The sequence below is a fragment of the Cornus florida genome, unplaced genomic scaffold, assembly GCF_030987335.1.
Source record: "Cornus florida cultivar Cherokee Brave unplaced genomic scaffold, ASM3098733v1 CherokeeBrave_3.0.0_Hap2_Chr04, whole genome shotgun sequence".
NCBI lineage: Eukaryota > Viridiplantae > Streptophyta > Magnoliopsida > Cornales > Cornaceae > Cornus > Cornus florida.
The window spans coordinates 94,353,709-94,379,267 of NW_026775574.1; the positions used below are offsets into that span (position 1 = coordinate 94,353,709).

At 34.6% G+C, this 25,559-nt stretch overlaps 2 protein-coding genes and 1 pseudogene across 2 annotated transcripts; 2 read left to right on the forward strand and 1 right to left on the reverse strand.

Moving 5' to 3' along the window:
- Positions 1-1,648: 1,648 nt before the first annotated feature.
- On the forward strand, positions 1,649-7,870 carry LOC132305386 (pectinesterase inhibitor 9-like; annotated as a pseudogene).
- Positions 7,871-14,910: 7,040 nt separating this feature from the next.
- On the reverse strand, positions 14,911-19,656 carry LOC132304006 (hsp70-Hsp90 organizing protein 3-like). The gene is made up of 7 exons (XM_059801487.1): positions 18,676-19,656; positions 16,880-17,168; positions 16,690-16,775; positions 16,348-16,571; positions 15,576-15,642; positions 15,431-15,490; positions 14,911-15,289 (listed from the first exon to the last, which is right to left on the reverse strand). The coding sequence occupies exons 1-7, from the start codon at positions 19,567-19,569 to the stop codon at positions 15,176-15,178; spliced, it is 1,734 nt and encodes a 577-aa protein (XP_059657470.1). The 5' UTR covers positions 19,570-19,656; the 3' UTR covers positions 14,911-15,175.
- A 3,380-nt stretch (positions 19,657-23,036) lies between these two features.
- On the forward strand, positions 23,037-24,773 carry LOC132302338 (uncharacterized). Its single transcript, XM_059799173.1, has 3 exons — positions 23,037-23,330; positions 23,615-23,679; positions 23,900-24,773. The coding sequence occupies exons 1-3, from the start codon at positions 23,184-23,186 to the stop codon at positions 24,513-24,515; spliced, it is 828 nt and encodes a 275-aa protein (XP_059655156.1). The 5' UTR covers positions 23,037-23,183; the 3' UTR covers positions 24,516-24,773.
- The last annotated feature ends 786 nt before the right edge of the window (positions 24,774-25,559 follow it).

Consider the following 25,559-nt stretch of genomic DNA (forward strand, 5'->3'; position numbering starts at 1 on the left):
AAAAAAATTTAATCAATTTCTTAATTTTTCATAAATATATTACATGAAAAAGAAGGTCTTTTTTTTTTTAAGTAGTTTATTAGTTTTTCATCAATATATTGTATGAAAAAGAAGGACTTTTTTTTTTACAATAAAAAGTTTAAATTGGGTATAATAAATTTTATTATAAATAATAAAATTTTAATAATAAGTTAAATCATTTTAGAAAATGGTAGTTACAAATCTATTTAAATTTTTTTTTTCATTTCTAAGATAAATTGATATTAATAATAAAATTAAGGTAAATAGCATAATTAATATTTAGATGAGTGAAAAGATAATAAAAATAATTTAATAAGAAATGACAAATTTAATGAGGAATGGTAAAATAGTATTTTGTCATGGATTTGTCCTTAATTGTAATAAATCAATAGTTCAGGGGGCAATTTTTAGTTCAGGGGTTATTTGCAAAAAGACAATAGTTCAAGAGTAACCAACGGTCAGTGACCTAATGATATCAGGCATTTACTTTCCAAAGGAAGGTCGAGAATTAAAGTCTCCATAGAGGCATGTCTATATAAGTATCAACAAGGAAAAAAATAGTTCAGTTTTTTTTTTTTTTTTTGGCACTTTACCCTACTTTTTATTATATTGATAAAAATAAAATTTTAAATTTATTTTTATTAAAAGATAAAAGAGTACTTCATAATTAATGCAAAGTCAATGTCAAAATAATAATTTGAAACTATATAAATAAAAAAAAATTAAAAAAATTAAAAAAAAAAAAAAGAAAAAAAGAAAGAAAGAAAAGAGTACATCTATTTTAAAACATTTTAAAATAAAAAGATAAACAAAAATTTTAAAACAGATAAAATAAAAAATATTAGAATCATCACCAAAGATCTATAGTTCTAGAATATAGCAAACCTTGACAGCTTTCATCACTCATGGTACGTGTGGTTGGCCGCGTCTAGATCCTCTACCATATGGACTCTATGTCATAGCATCCTGGAGGGATTTTTAACACATTTAAATTGTATTTCAATAAGTTTAATTTAAATTTTAACAACATTATTTTGTGTTTTAATACATTATTGTGTGTATTAATAATATGTTGAAATAAAAAATAAATATGTTGAAATATAATTTTTAAAATAATTTTTAAAATGAAATGGAAACAAAAAAAGGGAAAGAAAAGAAAAGAAAAAGAAAAGAAAGAAACTTGATTTAAATGCGGTGAAAGTCTATACAGCACGCGATTATAGACCCGTCACAACTGAAGATTAGACTCCTAATCATCAACACATAGGGAACACGTTGGAGTAAAAGAGATGGTTAGATATTTGTAACACTACCAATAAAATATATTCATATCTATCTAATTGCTTACACAGAAGAAAATAAAAGATCAGGAACAGGAAGTTTACTTCTTCTGGCAAAAGTGGAGTTCTAAAAATTATGCAACTTTCCGAGATCAAAGAAGAAAGCATATAAATAAAAGAAAGAACTAGGAAGAAGAAGTCATGTGACAATTTCTTTATTTTAATCTTAGAAGGAGATACATATACCTTAAACAAAATAGGTGACAATCTCTTAGAATCTTAAAGCTTCCATTCTCTCAACCTTAGTCTTGTCCTCTAAAAGCAATCCATTTCTACCTTTCGTAAACATGGCAAAACTTGACTTTTGCTTGCTGCTATTACTCTTCTCATCCCATCTTATGGTCGGCATGGTCGTGAAGCCTACCGTTGCCACAGATTCCATTACCACAAACTTCATAAAAACGTCATGCAAAGCCACTAGCTATCCTGCGTTGTGTGTTCACTCTCTCTCGAGTTATGCCAGTACAATTCAACGGAGCAATCAACAACTAACTCAGGCTTCCTTGTCAGTGAGCCTGATCAGGGCTCGATTGGCTGCGGTCTTTGTCTCCAAGATGACTAAAACTTCAGGCATCAAGCCTAGGGAATACCAAGCTGTGAAAGATTGCATTATTAACATAGGTGATGCCATATTCGAGCTCAATAGATCGGTTCAGGAGCTAGGCTAGATGGGCAAAGCTGGGGCTCAGGACTTGAATTGCGTGGCACATGAGCAATGTGTAGACATGGGTCGGTACCATACTCACCAAAGAGAGCACTTGTGTTGATGGATTTTCTAGCTGACCAAGGCATGGAAGGAAATGTGAAGACTGCTATTAAGAATAGGGTCACCAATGTTGTAACGATCCGGTCATTTGCCTCCCTTTCTTTTTTTTTGAAATTTTACAAATGAATTTTTTTCGTTTAATTTTCTTTTCTGAGCTCTGTTTCGTGTCGCTTAGTGTCATCTCGAGTGCTCAGAATTGGTTTCTAAGACTCTTTCATGTGAATTGACAACTTCCTTTGAGGACCGAGTCATTTTCGCATTTTTCGTTTTTCAGACACTATGCGCTATTCGTCTTTTCCCTATTCTGTCATTTTCCTTATTTCGTCTTATCTCTGCTTGTCAGTTTTTGGCACAACCTCACTTCTCATGCTCGGAGTTGGTTTTTGACTTCACGTGCCTTCATCTTGAGTGGTTTTCTCGAAATACGTATCTTTACTTTTGCAAAAAAGTACTCTGGTTGCTCCCGGTGTCCATAGGGACATGGATGCAAAGTTCTTTGAAATTATTTTCTTTTCTTGGGGTGTTTTTCGTAAATATCTTTTGAAGATATTTTATTTCAGGGTTTTTTAAGAAAATATTTTTGGAAGATATTTTCATTCTGGGCCATAAGTGCTTTCACTTTTTGGAGGGGCCATTGTGCAATTAATGAAAGTTATTACAAAATGTCTTATTTTGAGCCTGAATCCTCGTACAAGATTCATTTTCACATTTCGTCGAGTTGTATACTCTTGGAATTTCCTCCTGAACGATGTTTTCCAGTTTCAGGGTTTGTGGCCCCGGTTAGCGCCAAACTTGTTTTGGGCATAACTTTTTGCTCGGGACTCTGTTTTTGACGCTGTTTCTTTCGTTATTCATATTTTATCATTTTGAATCTTTTTCATTCACAAAGTTTTGCCATTTGAGCGCGTCTGCTCAAATTTTACTTTTTCGGACCCAGCGGGGCCCGTTCGGGGCATTTTTCGAGATTTCTATAAAAGGGGGTAAAATATTTCATTTTTCATCTTCTCCCCTCTTCATGCACGACCTGAAGCTCCCATGGCAGCCCAAGGGGTGCTGCCATCTTCTCTCTCCTCTTTTGGTTCACTTTTCCTTGATGGAAAGTCTTCGGCCTTAACGTTTGTTGTTCCCCTCGCCGTGCTCTACCTTTCCCCCTTATTAGAATTCAGTTTTGACCATTTCTTGAGTTTGGTTTTGAAGTCAAGTTATGATTTTGATGGGGCTTTCATGGGGGTTATGTTCACGGCGTTGTCCCCGACAAAACCTAGTAGTTTCGTCGGATTCGGAGCCGTTCCATTTTGATGGCATTTGAGATTTTCATATCAAATTGAGGTAGGGGATGTTTTAGGTTTAAATTCTTGTTATATAGCATACTTGTGATGCTTATACTACTTGTTTGCATGATTAATTATAAAATTTAGAGATTTTATTATTTATTTTTCTTGTACGGAATCTAATTTTCCCGGTTGCTCATGACTTGGTTTAAACATGTAGCATGATTTTATATTGCCCATTGATATGCTCATTGTCGTGTATTAAAATTAGAACATTTGAATAAGTATTAAAGATTTTATTTAATATTTATCTTAGGTGAAAGATTAATTCACATGGCCTTAACTAGCTTAAAATCAATATGTGTTAGCATATTAAATTAGGCCTTTGCATGCTCTCCAACATAGTTGAATTTGAAAGTAATTGGAGGTGTTTTGAAAATTAGTAATTATTAATTAATTTGCCCCGAGTGCACTATTCACTCTATTTAAATTCCGACATGATATTCTTGACTTACATGCCATATAGTTTCACATATGTTTGATTTAGAATATTCGGTTAGGTTTTCAAACCTTTCATTTAATTAAATTCCTTATTTAAGATTTAATCCTTATGATGATATACAACTTGGAATTGAATTGTGGCATGCTAGAAAATTAAGTTTTGGTGTGGTTGTTCACATATATTAAATTGGGATTAATTGCATGAGAATTGCAACTTTTAATTTATATTTAACTTTAGTAAAACATTAAGTCACATGGTCTTAAATTGAATGAAATAAACTTATAATGTGATATTACATTAGTCCTTGGTATATTCTCTAAGATATGTTAAATTGAGAGCATTTGGTTAAGTTTGAAAATCTAGAGATCTTAATTAAAAGAATTAATTAAAATCTATTTTGTGGTCCCAATAGCTTAATTAAGGTTTTAACTTGATATTTGTATTGGCCATGACTTGTTTACTGGTATATATTAAATTGGGACTATCTGAAGTTGTTTTAGAACCTTGTGATTTAAATTAGCATGATTTAATTAAAGTTCTACTTTATTGTTCTAATAACCTAATTGAGTTTTAGAATGGATATAGGTGATGACCTTGCCATGCCCTTTAACATGTATTAAATTGAGATTAATTGAAATTGAATCGGAAATCTAGAGAATTTAATTGTGTTTATCTATTTAAATTCTATCAATTTGCTCCATGATCTAGTTGTGTTTTAGAAGTGGTTTCTATATTCAAATCATGGACTTAGACTTGTTGTATATTCATTTGGTTATGTTTTGAACATTGGATAACATAGTTGCTATGTTTGTATTCATGAGAATATGTTTTCCTTATTGAATATATTGTTGCCTTGTATAATGATTTGCACACTTCGTGTTTAACATCTTTCATGCATAGCGTGTAACGAATCGCACACTGAAGATTCGACATTCATTATATCATATTAGTTGTGGATTTAGAGCATGTATTGTATAGGTTTCCAAATTTGGTTGTGCTTAGTAGATAGTTCATTATCTTGCATATTCCTGTTGATATATGCGTTGTTGCACAACTTGTTGATTTTGGAAACCTGGGGATGTCGTTGTTTGACTATGGCTAGGATGTGGTTCTAGTACGGGAGATAGTCCCTCTATATATAGTCTAGTGTGCACATAGGGAGGTTACCCATGGGTTAGTAACCCTAAAGTAACTATGTTGTCGGTCTGATCCAGCGTGACATCCGAGTATCCACTTTGTTTGATTTCGCATTTCATTTTCAAGTTGATAACTAGATGATGTTGTAACTTGTCGTTTCTTATTTGTCATTCCATTTTAAATTACAGGATGTTAACTTTGCGAAATTGTGCTTTATGCGTTGTATTGGAAGTTCCAATGTTGGTTAAATTGCATCGATATTGAAAATCGTGTTTTGACGTTCTAATAAAGCTTAGGATTGATCCTATTGATTCATTTATAACATAGACGTTAGGTGGCATGAACCACTACTGTTATTTTGTGCTTTAGATTCTAAGTTGATGGCTTTGAGAACTTAAACCTTGTTGCATTGTATAACATGCTCTTTTATTGTTGAATTGCATGGATAATGTGATTCTTGTTAACTTGTATTCAAATATGCTTTTGTTATGTTGTATGGATTACTCTAGACCTAGTTCAATTGTATTGAAAATGCAATTCATGTTAATATATGCTCAAGCATTCTTCTTGTCGTGTTGTTTAGATTATCCCAACCATGATTCGTTTCATACACGTATGTATATCATGATTCTTGTTGCTTAGACTCTAAGGTAGCTTAGGATGCTCCCCGAGTCTCACTTGGACATAGACGTTAGGTGGCATGAGCCCCTTTAACATGTTTCACCTTAAGGTGATAAATTTGTAAAATATTAGGTCGATGCATGCTCATCTCCTACGAGTAGCTTTATGTTACTCACCCTTACGATAGTGGGGCATATTTCGGGTACGAAGACTTGGTTCGTGAAGCCTAGCATTCCTTGGATGTCGAGTAGCTTTCAAGTTTCCATTTCATGCAAATGTTAGCATGAAATGTCATTTTGTAGACTTATATGTCAAAATATGTATATTTGATTCCATGTATGTAATGTGTACTTAAGTACACTCCTTTCAATGTATTTGATATGTATGAGATGAGGCCGGAGGCCAATGACATGTATATTGTATTTTATGCAACTTTTTAACTTCATGAAATGTTATGAAAAACTTGAAAAATCACAAGTCATTACTTCACCACGGTTGCATCGGGTGTGGGAATTCCATTTTCATCTTTTATAGGGTCTTATTAATCTTGTATAAAGTGTGGCCAAGGGCCAAAAGGTCATTTGATCCCGTTTTGCATTTTTGGATTCCATGTTTTCCATTCCAAGTCCATTTTTGCCTTTTTGCCCGTTGGGGGGTCGGATTTTGCATCGACTATATTTTTAAGCCATGGACTATTGTAGCACGTCTAAATAGGTAAGTTACGTTTGCATGCATAGTCGTTTCCGGGCAAAACCTCATCGTTTGTGTTTTGAGCCTCTTGTGAATTCATTTCGCATTTTTTTTGCATATTCTGATCTATGGGCATTATGGACCTTTCACCTCAGTTTTATTTTCTTCTTTCGACATGGTCACTTAGAAAACATAATTTTAGGGGGGGTTTCTTTTTCGTGTTTTTCCAGAAAAGGTCGTCTTGGTGCCGGAAATCGATCGCAAAGTTCAGTTTTCTGTTATGCATATAGCAGCTTTTTAATCCTCTTGCCCTTTTCTGATCTAGGGGCATTCTGGGTACTTCATAGTGTTTATTTTTCATTTTCGTCCACGATTCGGGTAGAAAACGTGATTTTAGGAGGGGTTTTTTCTTCGTGTTTTTACAAAAAAAAAATCATCTTGATGCCGAAAACAACTCGCAGATTTGGAAAATCTGGTCGTTCCAGGTTTTTCCGAAAAAAGTGCTAATCTAAGGGGCATTTCGGGTATTTCACTTGCAAAATAAGATCTTCTCTTGACATGGTCATGTAGAAAACATGATTTTTGGGGGGGGGGGGGGGGTTTGTTTACAATTTTTTGCCAAAAAATGTGGTTTAAGCCCTCAAAACCACATTTGAAGTCCAAAAATCTGGGCAGGTCCTGCCCAGATTTGAACCCAGAAAATTGTTTTTTTTGAAACTTTAAGGCTTCATATCTTCTTCGTCCCGACTCCAAATCAAGTGATTTTTGAGTCTAAGTTTATTAGTTTTTGTTGGTTTATATAACGGTATACACAATTGCATCAAATTATATCTTAAAAGACCATTTTACCCCTTGTAAAGTACCCTTGCCGCACTGATTTTAAACCCAAAAGTTGGTTTTTATGAAACTTTGACATTTCATATCTTCTTCGTCCGGACTCCGAATCAAGTGATTCTTGAGTCTAGATTCATTAAATTTTCCCGGTCTATCTAACGGTATACTCAGTTGCATCCAATTTTGTCTGAAAAGACCTTTTTACCCCTTGCGAAGTACCCTTGCTACATTGATTTCAAACCCAAAAATCTGATTTTTATGAAACTTTGGAGTTTCATATTTTCCTCATCCGGACTCCGAATCAAGTGATTCTTGAGTTCATCTTGATTAGTTTTTCGTTATCCTTCCAGTGGTGTGCTCGGTGGCACCCGAGTCCATAATTTTCAGAAATGACTATTTTGCCCCTAGGGGCTTATTTGTCATATTTTTGGTCTTTTGCTTCCGCGTCAATTCTCATTGAGTTCCACGACCTCATGGAAGGTCATTTTGATTTCTTAGAGTCTTATTTTTTGTTTTTGCTTCCGCATATCGGATCCGTTATCGGGTCAATCTTCGGTTCATCACAGGACACGCTGGCCTAAAAACTAGGGTCGTCACAAATGTTGCACAACTCACTAGCAATGCACTCGCGCTGGCTAGCCGCTATGCAGCAAGACACAAGGCTGGTTCGACCACCAATGTTCCATGATTAGATCTCGTCTTGAAAGTGTATATGGTATGTAGGTAAATATATTAATGGATCGAATAGCCCTCAAAGATGTTGTAATAGGTACCATATTTTTATTTTTTTTTTAAATTTTTTTATCTGGTGTCTAGTTTCTGTACGTGTTGCATAGCATCTGGTTTATGCTTGAATGGTCTCTCTGAGGGCACAAAAAGCTTGCTTATGTATAAAAGTTACTTAACTGCTCTAAGTTGGAGTAGTCTTTTTACTAATTAAGTTTTTGTTTCTTACATAGTATTAGGTGAGATTTTGTGTTACTTAATTGTTGGTGGTTATTAGAGTGTTTCTCAATTTTATTATAGTATTTTACTTGAGGTGGAGTTATGAAAAGATCTTTGATCGACGTAAAGTTATGGGGGAGCACATGAAGACATAGTTTGATCACGTGATTAATTACGTTAATGATTTTGGAGATTAATGTTGTTGATTCTTAATTGGTATGGACTTTAGCTATTACCAAAGTTGAACTGATTCAACCTAGGCATTTATTTTTTTGGCTTTGGCTACTGTTAAAGTTGAACCTAGTTCAAATGGGGTGAACCGGTTCACTTGGGCAGTGAGTTTTGGAAGCTGCAGGAAACAGTTTCCTAATTAGTTTTGGAAGCCAGAAGACTGAGAAAAAGCTGAAGATTTGGGGAAAAAATTGTACATGTTATTTTAGAGTTGAAGACTGATATGGTCACTCCTTGTAGGCAAATTGGGGAATACTTGTCCGACAAGGAATTAAATTTTGCAGACTTTATAAATAGAGATAGTGTGAGGGGGTTTAGAGAGAGAAAAAACGTAAGAGGTTTAAGGGTGAATGCTGTGAGGAGAAGAGTGGATATATGTAATTACCGAGTGTATACATATAGCCTCATAAGAGATGATGAGAGAGTGAGTGGGGTTTTGACATGTAGTTGTATATTTTCTTACTTGATTCATAATAGTAAAATCTCTCTCTCTCATGGACGTAACCCTAGAGTTGGGTGAACCATGTAAAATATTGTGTTGTGTATGATTGTTATTTCCATATATACTTGTGTTGATGTGATGTGATCGTTGATGCTTTGGTTGTGTGTACGTAATGAATGAGGAATTTAAGTCTCAACAACAGCCGACCGTCGAGTGGGTTTGAAGGAGTTAATTTTTTCCCGAACAATTACTGGTTCTAGAATAATCCTCTCAAGTTCCAAACTTGAATCAAAAAGGGAAATGTCTTATATAAATAAATCATCATCATTCTTGCCTTAATCTCATATGAATTCTCTCTCTCCAAACTTTTTTATTACATGTCAATTTATCTACTATATTCAATTTTTTAAATTCGTTTTTAATAACTTCATCACATGTTAATGTTGGCCGACCTCTCCCTCTCTTACTTTTTATTACAACATATCTTTCTCGTTTCACCAATGCATCACTAGATCTCCATTGCATATACATATCTAACCATCTATAAGTCTATTCTCGCAAATTTTCTCCCAAATGAGTGTTATGTCTAATTTTCCTCACTTTTATTAGTGACACTATATATGTGATCTAATTAATCCACTCATCCATGTTAACATTCTCGTATTTTTTGGCCCTAGTTAATATTTACAAACTTTCCCTAAAAAATTGTTTATAAGAGAATTCTTAACATTCTCTTTTTCTTTACACAGAGATGTTTTTGTTTGTTTTCTATATAAATAAATAAATTACATAAATTGAGGTGTGAGTACTAGAATAGATTATCAATGCGTAGTACATCGGATTAATCAGGGTCATTCACGACGCGTATTGTGAAACAATTGATCCCAACAAATCCCACTACTTAATCCCTTGACCTTGTAAACAAAATTAGTCAACTGACTATGTAAAAGTTTCTTACACTACACATTCTCATCATTTAATAGTAGTTTTTTGGTGTGTTGGAGGCACGAATGACTAGGATTACTTTAGTTATCAACTTGTGTGGTTAGTTTTTTACTTTTGAGAACTAGAGCCTTTAATATGAGTTGTATACTACTCCGTAATAAATTGCTTGACCTTCTGGATCTCATATGACTAAACAGTAGTTGTTTAAATTAATAGTTAAAAGATTTTTCTTATATATTTATACATACAGCAAACCTTGACCCCATTCAAATCTTTATAATGATCGCGTATAGATCCTCTATTACAGGACCCTACGCTATAAGCATCGCGCAGGGATTTTCAACACATTTAAATTATGTTTCTAACAAGTTTAATTTAAATTTCAACACCATTATTTTGTATTTCAATACATTATTGTGTGCATTGACAATGTGGTGAAATAAATAAATAAATGTGTTGAAATACAATTTAAGTTATGATCTTCAAACATTGTAGTTTTGTGACATCTCATCTATCTTTCACAGAGAAATTGAGGGTTTTGAGTCCTTCTGTAAAAATAAATAGGTGTGTGAGTTTCTTGCTAATGGAAACAATTTTTTTTTTTTAAATACGATTTAAATGCATTGAAAATCTCTACAACACGCTGCAATAGGAATCGCAATAAAGGATTAGACTCGTGATCAACACATAAGAAATACGTTGGAGTAAAAGAATGGTTAGATATTTATTTATTATGCTACCAATAAAATATATTCATCTCTATCTAATTGCTTACACTGAAGAAAATAAAGAAGATTTGTAAGTTTACTTTTTCTTGCAACCAAGTGGAGTGTTAAAAATTATGCAACTTTCCGAGATAAAAGAAGGCGGCACATAAATAAAAGAAAGAACTAGGAAGAAGGCACGTGACAATTTCTTTATTTAATCTTAGAAGGAGATGGATATAACTTAAAAAAAAATAGGTGACAACCTCTTAGAATCTCTATATAAAGCTTCCATTCTCTCAACTCATCAAAACAAAGCTTCCATTCTCTCGGTCATATCATCTAAAACCAATCCATTTCTCCCTTTCTATTTATTCTTGCAATTTTAAAATAAAAATTATAACCTTTAATTTAATATTTAATAATTTGGTCAAAGATGAGCACAATTAGTGTTGGATTAATCAAGCCCAATACATTCATCATTATGATGTGATGACACAACTTTTAAATATTGTTATTCTAAGGCTAACATCTAACATCTCCGGTTTCCTAGCAACAGTCTGACTATGTTTCATGAGTCGCTTATTTTGATTGGCTAGAATCAGCCCACCTAAGCATGCGCACATGGGGCCATTATTTTTTGGGTAAAGTGCAAATAACCCCCCTGTACTATTGACAAATTGCAACTAACCCCCCTAAACTAAAAAAAACCCCCTAAACTATGAATTTGTTGCATTTCAGTCCATTCCGGTGACCGACTTAACCGGAAAAATAAAAAGTCTGAATTGCCCTTATGATTATTCACTACTATATAAGGTATATAAATATATATGCGTTTATATATATATATATATATATATATATATATATATATATATATATATATTTCTGGTTTTAAACTGAATTTATATATATGTGTTTATATATATATATAACATTGGAGATTGAAGAGAGAGAGAAGTATCAGGCTGGAGATTGAATCATGAAGAAAATGAAGGAAAAAGATGGTGGCGGCGGCGGCGATTATGGTGACGGAAGAGGAGGTAAGTCGGCGATTATGGTGACGATGCGGAGTCGACGCGTCAAAACCCAAATCATCCTCGTCGCCGCTGGGATCTCGCTGCCGTCATCTCCTGCGCCTGCCCCGCCACCGTCTCTTGCGGTGACAGCTGGAACGAGCTCGGATGGTGGAGAGGACCGGCGAGCAAGGTGGGCTGAACGGCAATGGGCTGGTTCAGCCATGGTTAACTCGCGGCGATGGGCTGGTTGCGGCTTAGCTGCACAGCGGCCGAGCTTCGCCTCATCCGCGAACCTCCCTGTTCCGATCGGGACGGTCACCCACTTCTCGTTTTCATCGACCCCAAATTATTCCGCAATCATTCTCCACAAGTGCTTCCACTTGAACAGATCGCCGTTGCTGCAATTGAAAGCTTCGTTGCTCGCATACGGATCCATCGCCGCCCATACTAGTGCTCCGCTATCAGACCGGAATCCGACGCCACCGAGTAGCAGTTCCATGCCGCCTTCGTTCCCGAGGGAGAACCAGAGATTATGTTTGAAGGGGGTGATGGCAGTGGGTTAGTGGGGGTTTGGTTTCACAGTGTGTGATGGGTTTGATGGAGAGAAGGTTGGGCTGTGGTTGGTGATGACGGGTGATGGTGGTGGCGGGATTGGGGTAGTGGCTGTGGGTTTGTGTACTAGTTCGATTGGGTTTGGTGGTGTGCCGTTGAGATGCCGATGGAGGTGGTAGTGATGGTGATGGGTTTGATTTCGTTTAACGGTGTGTTTTGGCATGAGTTCAGGAGGGTTTCGTGGTGGTTATGTTGGTGGTTGCGGACGGTGGTGGTGGTTATATTGGTGGTTGCAGAAGGTGGTGGTGGTCGTAGACGACGGTGGTGGTGGTTATAGGATAATTTAGTATTTTCATATATAGAAGGGCATTATTGTCCAAAAAACTTAGTTTGTCTGTCGCGTGTGAATCACGCGCTCATTTTTGGACGGCTGGTCACCGGATGGGGTGATCTGCAACTTTTTTGTATAGTTTGAGGGGTTTTTTGCATTTTTGGTAGTTCAGGGGTTTAGTTGCAAATTTTCCCATAGTTCAGGGGGGTTATTTGCACTTTACCCTTATTTTTTTTTTTTCTTTAATTCTCTTGTTTTAAGAGACATATCTTGGAAAGAGAGTTTTGACTTGCTGAATCAGTTATTGCGTTTTCTCCTTCCCTCTAATCGGTCATTACACTTACTTTTTTCTTTCCTCATTTGGTAAAAACAATCTTGAAGAAGACGACCATTTTTTTCCTCATCATCACCAAACTTAGTCTACTGCCAACAGCAAATTCGTTCAATCATCCATTTTTTACCACTCGATCCAGTGGATCCTAATAACGTCGTCCGGGTGAACCACCACTCGTGCCGTGTCGACTCACTAAGTCGACCAGGCTACTCGTCCAATTCGATTTTTTTTGGGTTAGCAAATTCCGAGGCATACTGAAAGTCTTTGGCTTGGTTAATCTTCATTTGTGGACGTCTCGTCATTCCATCGGCTTTGGTGCTGATGAGGAAAAAACATAAAAAAAAAAAAATCTATTGAACTGAGTTTGGTGATAATGAGGAATTTTTTTTTTTTTTTTTGATTGGATTGAATATGGTGATGATGAGGGGAAAAAAAAGGTGCAATAATCTGTTAAAGGAAAGGAGAAAACGTTATACCGGTTCAGTAAGTCAAAATTCTTTTTCCAAGGTGTGTGTCTCTTAAAACAAGAGAATTATATATATATATATATATATATATATATATATATATGGCCCCATGTGCGCATACTTGGGCTGATTCTAGCCAATCAAAATAGGCGACTGATGACAACAATAGACTGTTGCTAGCAAAACTCAATAAGTAGTCTGAATGAATTGGTCAAATAATACAAAATAAAGTTTTAAACATTTTGAATGTCAATTTGAAAATGTTGGATGCTAGTTGATACTAGTAAATTTGAAAAGTAATTCAACAAAAAACAAAATAACGTGATACTTTTCATCGAATCAATTTTGATTGACCATAGTAATTTCCAAGTTACATAAATTAATATCAAACCCATTAATGGTTTAAGGTATTATTAATATATGATGTTATTTTTCAAGTTATTCAATCGCCATCTTCTATAGTTACATAATTTAAGTTCATTTGTAAATTATATATTTGGAGACACGTGTTCCAACCACTGGCCCAATAACAGAGGACAGACCGGAAACCAAGAGTTGGGCCAAACTAACCCATATAGGCCCAATGATATCCAAGCGACCAGAAAAACCACCTTGAAGATCTAGAGAGGCCCAAAACAGAAGGACCAATTACAAAGCCCACTGGGTCATCAACTTGTACTCAAATCGATTTCCATTTAGAGAAGAGTGAGGTCCACAAGAGTTACGGTGTGGATTTGTGATTGGTCGGGACAAATTAAATTTGGGTTCATCATGTAATAATTTAAGAATAATTATTTAATTTAATTTATATAAATGTAGTGGTGGATCAATATTATGTTATTTTAACCTTCTTCTTTGTCCTCATTCATTTATTTAAAATCAAAAAAAGATATTTTTCCCTTTTTGGAGATCATCCCTTTAAAAATACAAAAATTAATAATGTCACTTTGACCACCTTCTTTGTCCTCATTCCTTTTTAATTTTTCAATTCTTACACATTAAAATGTCTTAAACACACCCTCCTTATCTCCAAAATCAGTGCTGTCATTTTGACCTTTTCTTTGTCCTCATTTCTTTTTCATTTTTATATTCCTTACACACATATCCAACAAAAAGACTTTAAAACACCATCCTTATCACCAAAACCTAGTCTCAAGTATAATAAGACCACCCTAGCTGTCCTGTCAAGCAACAATCTTAAATATAGCATGAAAATTGAAAAATAAATGTATATTTATAGCATAAATTTTTTAAATAAATTTATATTTATCACACCAATAGCATTGCAGTATCTAGAATTGCAAACTAGCTGAGATTTATGTTATTAAGACTCTACGTCGTTTATTTATAGCTTAGCCGAGGCCCGTAACTAGCTAAAAAAAAAATTTGAGCTTGGACTAACCCTAATAAGACTTATGCACCCAGGGGACAACTTTTCCTCTTTTATTCATTTCAAAAGCTAATTTACCAACCAATATCAACCCCTAAAATTTAGAGGCATTTAGAGTTACTCCCACAACCGTGAGTGTAAAAAATCATCATACCTTCATTTCCTAGAACATAAATAATAAAACAAACTGGAAAATTTCAAGCTTTTGAAAATTGAAAAGACAGGCTCAAAACGAGAGAGAGAGAGAGAGACCAAATTAAATATACCAAGACCAAAATATTTAAAAGCCATACTTCATAGTCATCAAAATATATTCAGGAATAAAATAAGCCAAATAAGAAACAAACAGGAGCAAATGGGAAATCAAATACGAGAAACACAAAAGAAAGTAACAATCAATATTATAAGATGGTACAATATTCATCAAGTAATTCACTAAAATCTCTCTACAAGGAGAAAGTGATGAAAGCAAATTGAAAATTTGTGAAGACCAAAACATATTTAAAATAAGAAAGAAACATTTCAAAATTATCAGGTAAAAGAGATCAAATTTATCAATTAATCCATTGATGCTGATGCTTTTGCTGATCCAAACTTCCTGTGTTTCTTTTTTTTTTTTTTTCCCCCTCATATTCATTTCATTTGAACAATCCCTGCTCTAACCAGCTTCTGGATCTTGTTCATCACAAGAGGATTTTTCATGTGATGCTGTGCAGCGCTTGGATTCTCTTGGAAGTCTGTCAACACCTGTGATTACCACCATTTATGAATATTGGTCATTACAACACGAAAAGAGCAGAGTGAAGGGATCCGTGGAAGAAAGGCCATGAATCCACTTATGGCAAATACAGTAATGAAGACGAACATTTTAAGAACCCCCCTTCATACCTGACTCATAACAGGATCTGTGAGGATGTTCTGAATTTCTGGATCCTGCATTGCCTTGGCCTGCAAATCGGAACCCACAACCATATCTCAAGTTGGCTTCAATCAAAGAGACACAACAACCAACAAGAGTTCAAACTGATCATACCTGTCTCTCCTTCAGTTCATCAGCGCTAAAATCCCCACGACTTGCCTTGTTAATTTGTTCTACAGATCTGCAGAAAAACATAAATAAAAAATCTTTGAAGAAGTGACCCTCTTATTATTATCATTATTATTTCGTTTCTGAAAAGAATGCACACTCAAGCTTCTCTTCGTTTCTGAACCTAAATTAAATGAACCATCTACTTCTACATCTGAAAATATTTTGCATGCGAATAATTTTACATGAGAATTAATTTCCTTCTTATTTTCCGGTGTTTGGTTGATTTTTTATTTTATTTTATTTTATTATTATAACTTATCAAATGAGAAAATTAATTTCCATCTTATTTTCCGGTGTTTGGTTGATTTTTTATTTATTTATTGTAACTTATCAATTCTTAGAAAATACTTATAGAAGCATGCATACATATACCAATACACTCATTTTATATAAGCTTAGATAAGATCGTTATATAGACAAGTATAATTACTGAAAACTATATATAGGCAAATATATACTTGAGTCTGCAAAAGAATATGTAAACGATACTTATATATGTGCACTTACTTATACGTATATAGATTTGGATGTGTGCACATATATTTTTATATTTATATGTACGACTATCATTTGAGCATATGAGTTACACGTGCATTTTGTAAGCTACTTTGTCTTTCCTAAGAAATTGTGTAAAATATGTTACAATCAAAAGAACATATTTTACATCAAAACTTCAGAAGCACAAACTGTGAAAATTGTGTTCAGGTCATCTTACCTCCTTACACCATCCAGTAATTCCTGGTTGTGAGGGTCGTGTTTCAATCCTTCCCGGTAAGTTTCCAAAGCTTTATCATACTCTTTCATGAAGAACTGAACGGCACCTTTTCTAGTATATCCCTTGGCAAAGGTAGGATCGAGCTCAATGCATTTCTCTGCATCTTTCAGTCCCTCGGGCAACGCCCCCAGTTTTGTGTAGCAAGCAGCCCTGTTACTATATGCCTGGAAAAGCAACAATCAGTAAGGCATTTTAACAGTTGAATTGGTGCAAGAATTTCATCTAAGAAGCAACTCTGAATATACAATGAGTACTTAAAATCTGAAAAAGTAAGTTAGCTACCTTTGGATCATTGGGGTTCCTCCTCAAGGATTCTGTGTAGTGCCTGACAGCTTCTGGATAATTTTGCTCTTTGAAACACTGATTACCTATGTATAATATAGAAACGGTGTCAAACACCATACAAATAAGCCATTTGGGGTTAAAGGAGGACGGGCAAAGAGAAATGAGTACCTAAATCATAAAAGTGTACCTTTCTCACGCTCCTCGTCAGCTAATGTTGGATCGAAATACTCTTGTTGCTCCAAGTCTTTCTTTGCTTTCTCAGCATCATTGCGCCTCTTCAATGTGTCTGGGTTCCGATGCTCCGTAAGAGCTTTCTGAAAACACTCAATAGCAGGATCATAGTCCTTTGAGCACTTTGCCATCTTCACCAAGGCAGTTCCTTTCCTTGTCAAGGCCCTTCCAACCATCTTAAAGTCTGACCTAAGCTCTCTTCCCCTTTCAACAGCCTTGTCACAGTCTTTGATGCATTCATCATACTTAAAAGAATGATACACTGATTAGATAAAGGCTGACTGGGTGAACATAGATAGACACCACAAATTGGGAGCAAATGATTGTCAAGTTGTGAACATATATTGAACTATCCATTTAAGTATATATTAAAATTTCAAATGAAATGAATGCATCAACAAATAATTCTTTGGAAATTAACAGCCATATCATGACATTTGGTAGAGCCTATCGACCTATCCACGCACTGGATCACCTACTAAGTTTGGACACAGACATGGTACATGGATACGCCGCCGACACGTTAAATTCTAAAAAAGTTGGACTCAGACATGGATAAATTTTCATCTATATATCTATTGAATAAGGCAATTAAAGAATCTTAATTAATTTATAATTTCTATACTAAAGTTACGTAAGTTGAATATGAAGCTATTCGACTATCAAAAAGAATATATTATATTACATATGATAGACCATATCTTATCCTTATAGTTACGTTTTTTTTCATTACATACTGTGACATGTTTAATGTCAATTTGTCAATTTTTTTTTTTTTTAAGAAAAATGGGTTGGATAATATGATGTATGTTCGAGTCTTCGACTATCATGTGATTGTTTTATATAAGATGAAGAGTGTGGGATGTGTTGGTTGAGTGTCCGGAATGTGTTAATTAAGTGTCTAATATGTGTCGGCCAAGTGTCCAAAATAATAAAAATTATTTTTAAATTATAAACATGGCCATGAAGTGTTAGATATGTGTCCAGGAGTTTCTATGAAGTGTTGGTGTCCAACACGGACACGGCACCTTCTTAGAAGTGTCCGTACTTCTTGGTGGACCACCAACCGCAATGCCATTGATCGGAAGCATGCTTTTTATGGTAGGTCATCCAACTAGACGCAACTTTTGTACTAAAGATTAAGTGACTATATGTGCAGTTGTCGATGTCTTATTTGTATTTTGAAAACAACACTCGTTATTCTTTTGTGCAAATTCATGGTTATATAAAACCGCAATGAAACCCTAGGAATTGCAATATACATTCATCTGTCTGATGAACTTGCCTCAAGCAACATGAGTACATGTTACTGTAGGATAAAGAATATGCAACTGATTCTTCAACATAGAACAAAATTCATCACCCTGAATTCAAAACCTAGCTGTCTTACCTAAATCAATCATCTAAATCTTCTATCAGTTACAAATTTAATTTTCGGGGCATTTTGTCTTCCCTCAACTCATAGTAGTGGCATCAGCAAACACACATATCACTTATAACAGTCAACTATCAAATAAAAAACAGCAGCCCTTATGAACTTATGAACTTATGAACATGGAAAACAAATTGAAATACAAGATGATAAAAGGATGATATAGTTGAAGAGTTAGGTAATATTCAACTATAAACACTATCGAACCAATCTCCTAATACAAGTGCAAGCATACCAAATCAAATCAAAGTACAACCACAGCATAAGAAATCAAAAGAACCGAAAATAAAAGTAAAAGCAAAGTAAATTCATTAATATACCTTCCCCATCTCCAAGTACACAGCTGCCCTGTTTGTGAGAAAAGAAATATCCCCGTCGTCCAATTCAATCGCCTTCGTATAGTGCAGAATCGCATTCTCGAAGTCCTTCTTCTTGTAAGCGGCATTTCCCAACTCCTTCTCGTTCTGCGCCTGCGCTTTACTCTCTCTTGCTTCTCTCCCTTCCTCAGATATTTCCATTGGCTCTGGCTGCTGCTTCGGCTTCCCCGTCACCGGCTCCGGCTCAGCCTGTCTCTTCCCCTCCGGCGGCGAGGACGGCTCACCCTGAGCCTCCATCTCCTCCGATGTCGGCGACCGAATCATCACATTAAGCAACACACTCAGCGCTTGCATAACCCTCTGATCCTTCAAATAAAGATTCAAATTGCTAGGATTTCTCTGAATCTCCTGCATCATTTTCACGAAATCAGGCTGTTGCAGGTAAGCCCTAGTCGTCGGATCGGCAGTGAGTTTCGTCCACATCTCCGGCCCCGAAAAGGCATCGCCAAAAGGAGAAGAAGAAGATGCCGGACCTCGGGATCTGGCGGCGGAGGATTGGGCGTCCGCGAGGCCGGACTTGAGGGCTTCATTGTTGGGGTCGATTTCGAGACCCTTCTTGTAAGCCGAGACGGCATCTTCATAGTGATGGAGACCTAGGTGTGCAGCTCCGAGACGTGAATAGGCCTTGGACCAGTCGGGCTTGAGCTCGACGGTCTTCTCGGCGTCGGACAAGGCGTCGGCATACTGATTGAGGGAGGCGTAAGCGGCAGATCGATTGGAGTAGAGGACGTGGTTGGTCGGGGACAGGTTGATCGCCTCTGTGAAGTGGCGGATGGCCTCTGAGAAGTTTCCGGCGGCAAAGGCCGCGTTGCCTTCGGCCTTTGCTGCGTCCGCCATATCTATTGTCGCTGTGATTCAGCTCTCTTTCTCTCTCTAGATAGTAGTGTGTTAGGTCACATTGGCGACGACATGTTTCTGGAATGTTCGTTCCAAGGATGTTTGGCTTTCGGGTTAAGATGGGAGGAGATGTTTGGCCACGATAATAGAAAGACTCTGACAGGGGATAGGTTTCCATTTTTTTTTGCAGACTCCAATTTTGTTACACTTGATAAAATGTCAAGTGTGTTTGTAGTCCAAATTTACTACACTTTCAATTTTGTTACCTTTTGTGTTTTCTGAGGAGTGCAAACAATTTAAGTTAGCCCATTTGATTATTTGAGAGATGAATGATTATCAATCAGGTTTGTAAATGTCCAATAAAATTATATTTCTTTATAAATTTAATTAATTCCAATAAAAGGGAAAAAAAATTGAAAGGCAATAAAAAAAAAAAAAAAAAAGTTACAACTTAAAATGGCCTTTTATATCCATCAAGAAGTTGTTACATTATAAAAGTTGAGTAGATCACTTCTTTATCACGTATGAGATGATTGTCAAGATTTGGAAATTATTATCCTTAAGAATTGATATTAATACTTAGGCTCTGTTCGTTTAGAAGTAAAATATTTTTCATAAAATATTTTTTATTTTTTTGAGAATTGGTTATCCTAAAATATTTACAAAAATATATATATATATTAAAATTTAACAAAAATAATATATTCATTAATTTTCAGTAAATTATTTTACAAGCTTCGTTCGATAGACTCGACCTCAACCTCAAAGTAAACTTTTGTTAAATACCGACAAAGTAAAAATAAAAAAATATTTTACCTGAAAAAGAAGAATATTTTTTAAAAATATTATTTTACGTCGAAACAAACGGATTCTTAAAGTTCAAATATTTTATTTGAGTTTTTGTGGTAAATGGAAAAGTGAAAAGCATCCCAATAAGTTTTTCAGATTGACTTATTTAGGTCTCGTTTGACATATAATTTGTTTCTACTGTTTTTATTTTTGGATTGCTACAATGTTAATTTTTGCAACAAAAACATATTTGGTGTGGCCTTATTTTATTTTACACAGTGTTAAAACACTTCGTGAATAGTAACTCAGAACCAAAAAACTAAAAAGTTATTTTTTCTTATTTTGATAATTGTTCATGGCCCAAAATTATATTTTGCATGTTTCTGTTTCCGACATTTTCACAACAAAGCAACGTTCTCAAACGTGCTTTCGATTTTTTTTCAAAATATTCGTACAACAAAAACATTATTTTTGTTTTAGTCAAAAACAAAACGCATGCCAAATAAGCCTTTATTTTTTGGTATATGTGTAAATTTTGGAATGATCTAATTTTTTTAAGCAAATGAATGATTTTAAAGTTGATGCGATACAAATTTTAGCTCAACACCGTGAGTTTGAGGAGTTGTCAAGACCTGTTGTGAGAGTCTCCATTGAAAGAGCTCTAAATTACACATTTATAGTTCTATCTTTTTCATTTGTAGTAGATGTTACCTTAACACGAAATCTAACATTGAGAAGTGCTATTCATATGCTTCTCGAAGGTTTTGCAATAGACTTATCTTGGAAGAAGATTAATAAACGCCATTGCATGTCACTTGGTAGAGTGGTTACGTAGAAGATATCAGTCAATAACAATTTCATATTTTAATTTGAGGCTCTGTTTATTTAAATGTAAAAATATTTTTATATTTTTAGTATTTGATTGTCGTAAAATATTTACGAAGAAAAAAAAAAATTAACAAAAATAATTTATTTATCAATTTTTGACAAGTTATTTAACATGACCGGCCCAATAGATTCGATCTTAGACCTTTACTAAACGCTGACAAAGTAAAAATAAAAAAAAATATTTTTAAAAAAAAATATTTTATGTACGCATTCTCAATTTCAATTCAATTTGCTCATAGGAAGTGTAATATTGTAACTCACTCTGAGTTAGCATTCATTATATCACAGATTCTTATGCATTTGTTGGCGACAGTGATCGATTGTATGCTCTTAATATCATCAATAATTTTTTTTTCTTTATCAGGAAAAAATATATATAAAAAGTTGTATTTATTGTTATTGTGGTATTTTATTTTTTATTTTTATTTTTTCCCAAATCATACAATGTAACTTAAGTATTACTTAATTTAAGAGGACTTGAAACCCTTTTACTTCCAATTTTAAACCGCAGAGGATATTTCTTTCATACTTTTACCATTGTAGCACCCAAAATCTCCACAGTTTTTACTCCTTTCCGTATACATAACAGACTAAAAGTAGTACCATAATAAACCATTAGAGTAACTTTTTACTACTTACTACCTACTTAGAGTATCGGATTCTGTGTAAACTCATGAGCTTCACCAACATCAAAGTCACGATCAGAGCCGTCTATTTCTTGACTTAAATTGTAACGTAACACCCACATCATCAACCCATCAAAACCGCTTTCTTTTTGTGGGCCACCAGTGTTTGCCCCACTTCTTTACACCCGCGCGTGGGCATAACGTCCCATTGTTTTAGGAAGACAGCATGTAAATGTAATATTACAGTATAGGACTATAGGAGTAGCATAGAACTCATGTATTTAAATGATTTCACAAGTAACGTAACCCAAAGTCCAATGACCGAAATGCCCTTGGCGCAACTCTATTCAATAAAATTTTGACTTTTGGACAAATTTGGTGTCGCGCAATACATAACTTTTTATGCAATGTGTAATATAATAAAAACAAAAACAAAAAAAAAATATATATATAATGTACCAGCCTCTCCTTATAATGGAATCATAAGAGATATATGAAACCTTACTTTTATACGAAGAGATAATATATATATATATATATATATATATATATTTTTTTTTTTTATTTGAAACACAATGGAGCAATTCGTGTAGAAATTATTTTATGGTCCTTATCAATCACAATACAAAAAAAAAAAAAAAAAAAGAATTTGTTTGGAAATAGTTTTGAGTAATGTTTTTATCTTAAATATAAATAATATTTTTATTGTGAAGTGTATTCAATAGTTAATTAGAAAGGTAATGTAAAATTGGTTGTGAGATTTTTTGAAGTAAAAACATAGTTGAAAAAAAAAATTGCAAGATTGAAAAATAAAATGCATTTTAAAAAAATGTTATTTAACATATCTTTTCTATTGTTCATTGTTACAGTATTTTTATTATTAGATTGTAGAAATGTTAATGTTGTGTTTACGATTTGAGCCTCTTTTTCAAAAACAAATACAGTACTATTTATGTCGTAACAAAGTAAGTTATTAAACGTGTTTCTATGTTAAAAATAATAATAATAATAATTAACAAAAACGGTGGCACTAAAAAGCTGATACATTTTCTTAGGTGTTGAGTTCGGATTAGTTGGGACCATTTAGACCCCACAGTGTAATAATTTTTCCAATCAATATAGAGGGTAAAAATGTAATTTAAATATGTGACGAAACATAAGAAGGGCCGAGAAGGCAACAGAAAATAAAACCCTGTTATCAAGTAGTGCCAGATTCTGCTAAACAAAGAAAGATAGAGAGAGAAAATATAACCATTTTGGATCTAACCCTTCTTCGTCCCCGTTCCCCTTCTCTGCTTCAAGCCTCAAACCATGAGGATCAGAAAACATGCTAAGCTCACAGGCTCTTCTCTCATCCCTCAAGACCTCCTTCCTGAGACCCACGTGTGCCAACTGAACCAGTCACCGTGGGATGTTATACACTTCCCAACTGGTTCATCTTCAACACCTGAATACAAGGTCAGTCAATCCCTCAATCTCTCTCAGTTTTAATACAGCAAATATATATATACAAACAGATCTGCAAAATCCCTTTTTGTATGTATTCTACTTTCCCTGCATTTTTTGTTCTCTGGTCTAGGGTTTCTGTGAACCCATTATTAGGGTTTCTCAAAAACCCTAAATCCCACCATTTCCGTCGTTCATCTACACTTTAATACTCGATTACTCTGATGGGTGGTCTTTATTTTTCTCTATTATTGACTGTATACGTTTGGTTTCGGCTTGGATGACCATTTTTGCAGGTTGATAAAGACAGTAGCTTTACCGGAAATGGGAGCTTTGCAGACTCTATCGGAGCTGTGGAGAGGTAATCCGAAAACATTTTCTTCGATTAGGATCGTTAAATAGATTTGTTTGCTATTAATCTGATGCAGACGTTGTAGGGTTTCCATTATCCGTAGCCATTTAATTTTTTTCCAAATAGTTAACAATAGAGCTCTAATTGTTCAAAATTTGATCTGAACAACACTTCATCAATACCGTATAAATAGTCTGTTTATCATTTTTTTGAAATATATTCATTGCAGCACTGCCTCAATGAAGATATCTCTGGAAGAAGAAAAGGAGACTAAGGAAGACGATGGCCCGAACCATAAGAGAGAGGACCATCTGGGTATTGAAAATAATGAGGCTATTTTGTGCAGTAAGAGTGATGGGAAGGGTTGGCAATGTTGGAGAGAAGCAAAAGAAGATCATTCACTTTGTGAACATCATTTTACCCAGCTCAGGAATTACAACAATTTGGCTCATCCTGGCAGAAGATCTGGTAAGTCGTCGGAGAAAGATGTGGCAATCAGTCGCCATCCGCGCACAAAGAAGGGTTCATCAGTATCTAATCGACATGAATTTTACTATTACTCCGGATTTGGACCACGTTGGGGCAAGAAGAGAGGTACGATAATTGAACCCAATGTTAGCAGTGACCCCAAACTTATAGTAACCAATGTTAGCAGTGACACCAAACTTGTAGTTGAACCTATCACTAAAGTCACAACAAAATCATCGGCACTCCAGATTGATGACGCAGAGTTTGATTATGTAGGGGAGGATGATTACGATGACGACCAAGATGAAAGTAGTGAAGCAAGGAAGAAAAGAGGCCGAAAACCTATTAAGGCTAGGTCATTGAAGTCTCTAATGTGAGCATGGATGATTAGAAATGTGTGTGATTATCGTAATTGTTTTAGTTTTTGTGTTAGTTAAAGTACTTTTAGGTTAGTATAATTTTTTGTTTTACATTTTGGAGTGTTTTGTTATAAGTGAGAATAGTAGGTCTCTTCATAGAATATTTTACTATTTAACATGTAATTCATGTAATCCTAGTTGTTGTGTTTAGTGAAAAGGGCAAACTTGTCATTGAAAATTTGTAATATATTTGAATTCCTTGTATTATCGTGGCCAATGGACCCATCATATTTGATTCAAAAAGGAAGTCTTAACAAGTTGACCAACTGTCCACGCTTACAAAATTCGTTACAGTTAATCCTTCTAAAAATTCTCACCCTCACCCTCACCCTCACCCTCCCACATTGTTTGTTACATTATTTACATATGAGACTTGCCTTTACAAATGAGACTTATATATATATATATATATATACATATATTACAATTTAAGATTAATATTTGGTTTCTAAAACCATCCAATTAAATATTTATATATTTACAAATTTGTTATCCTTCTCTAGTCTACCAAATTATATAAATTTTACCATGTTTTATAATCTTTCATGTATCTACAATACTGCATATTTTCTAATTATTTATAGGGCTAATTCCACAAAACCTCCACTACTTTCATTTTTTGACCATATACTCTCAACTTATTTTAGAAAACCACCAACACTATAAAATTTGATCACATTGCTCCAATTCTGTTATTGAATTTCGTTAAAGAAGCACGTGATGCTCACTTGCGTAGTCAAAAACTATTTAATGACTAAAGTACCCCTGATACAACTTGTGGGAAGCATTTGCTGTTAAGTAATTTTTTATATTCCACAACTACCCCTAACCATGTTAAATAAGCATTTGCGATTCTCTTCCATATTTCATGTTTCTCAATTTATAGGTGGAAGGTTTTGAAGATAGTAACAAAGTCATACCTTTGGACATATTGTCTAACAAAGTCGAAGACAAACACCTCGAATAGACAACTCCTTAAGATTCTTCACTTACCCACAGATG

Coding starts and splice junctions, on each gene's coding strand:
- LOC132304006 (XM_059801487.1), bottom strand. CDS start 19,569: ATGGCGGACGCAGCAAAGGCCGAAGGCAACGCGGCCTTTGCCGCCGGA. Junction 16,572..16,689: donor GGAACCCCAATGATCCAAAG/GTAGCTAACTTA, acceptor TTGCTTTTCCAG/GCATATAGTAACAGGGCTGC. Junction 15,643..16,347: donor TTACTGGATGGTGTAAGGAG/GTAAGATGACCT, acceptor GTTTTTCTGCAG/ATCTGTAGAACAAATTAACA.
- LOC132302338 (XM_059799173.1), top strand. CDS start 23,184: ATGAGGATCAGAAAACATGCTAAGCTCACAGGCTCTTCTCTCATCCCT. Junction 23,331..23,614: donor CTTCAACACCTGAATACAAG/GTCAGTCAATCC, acceptor CCATTTTTGCAG/GTTGATAAAGACAGTAGCTT. Junction 23,680..23,899: donor TCTATCGGAGCTGTGGAGAG/GTAATCCGAAAA, acceptor TATTCATTGCAG/CACTGCCTCAATGAAGATAT.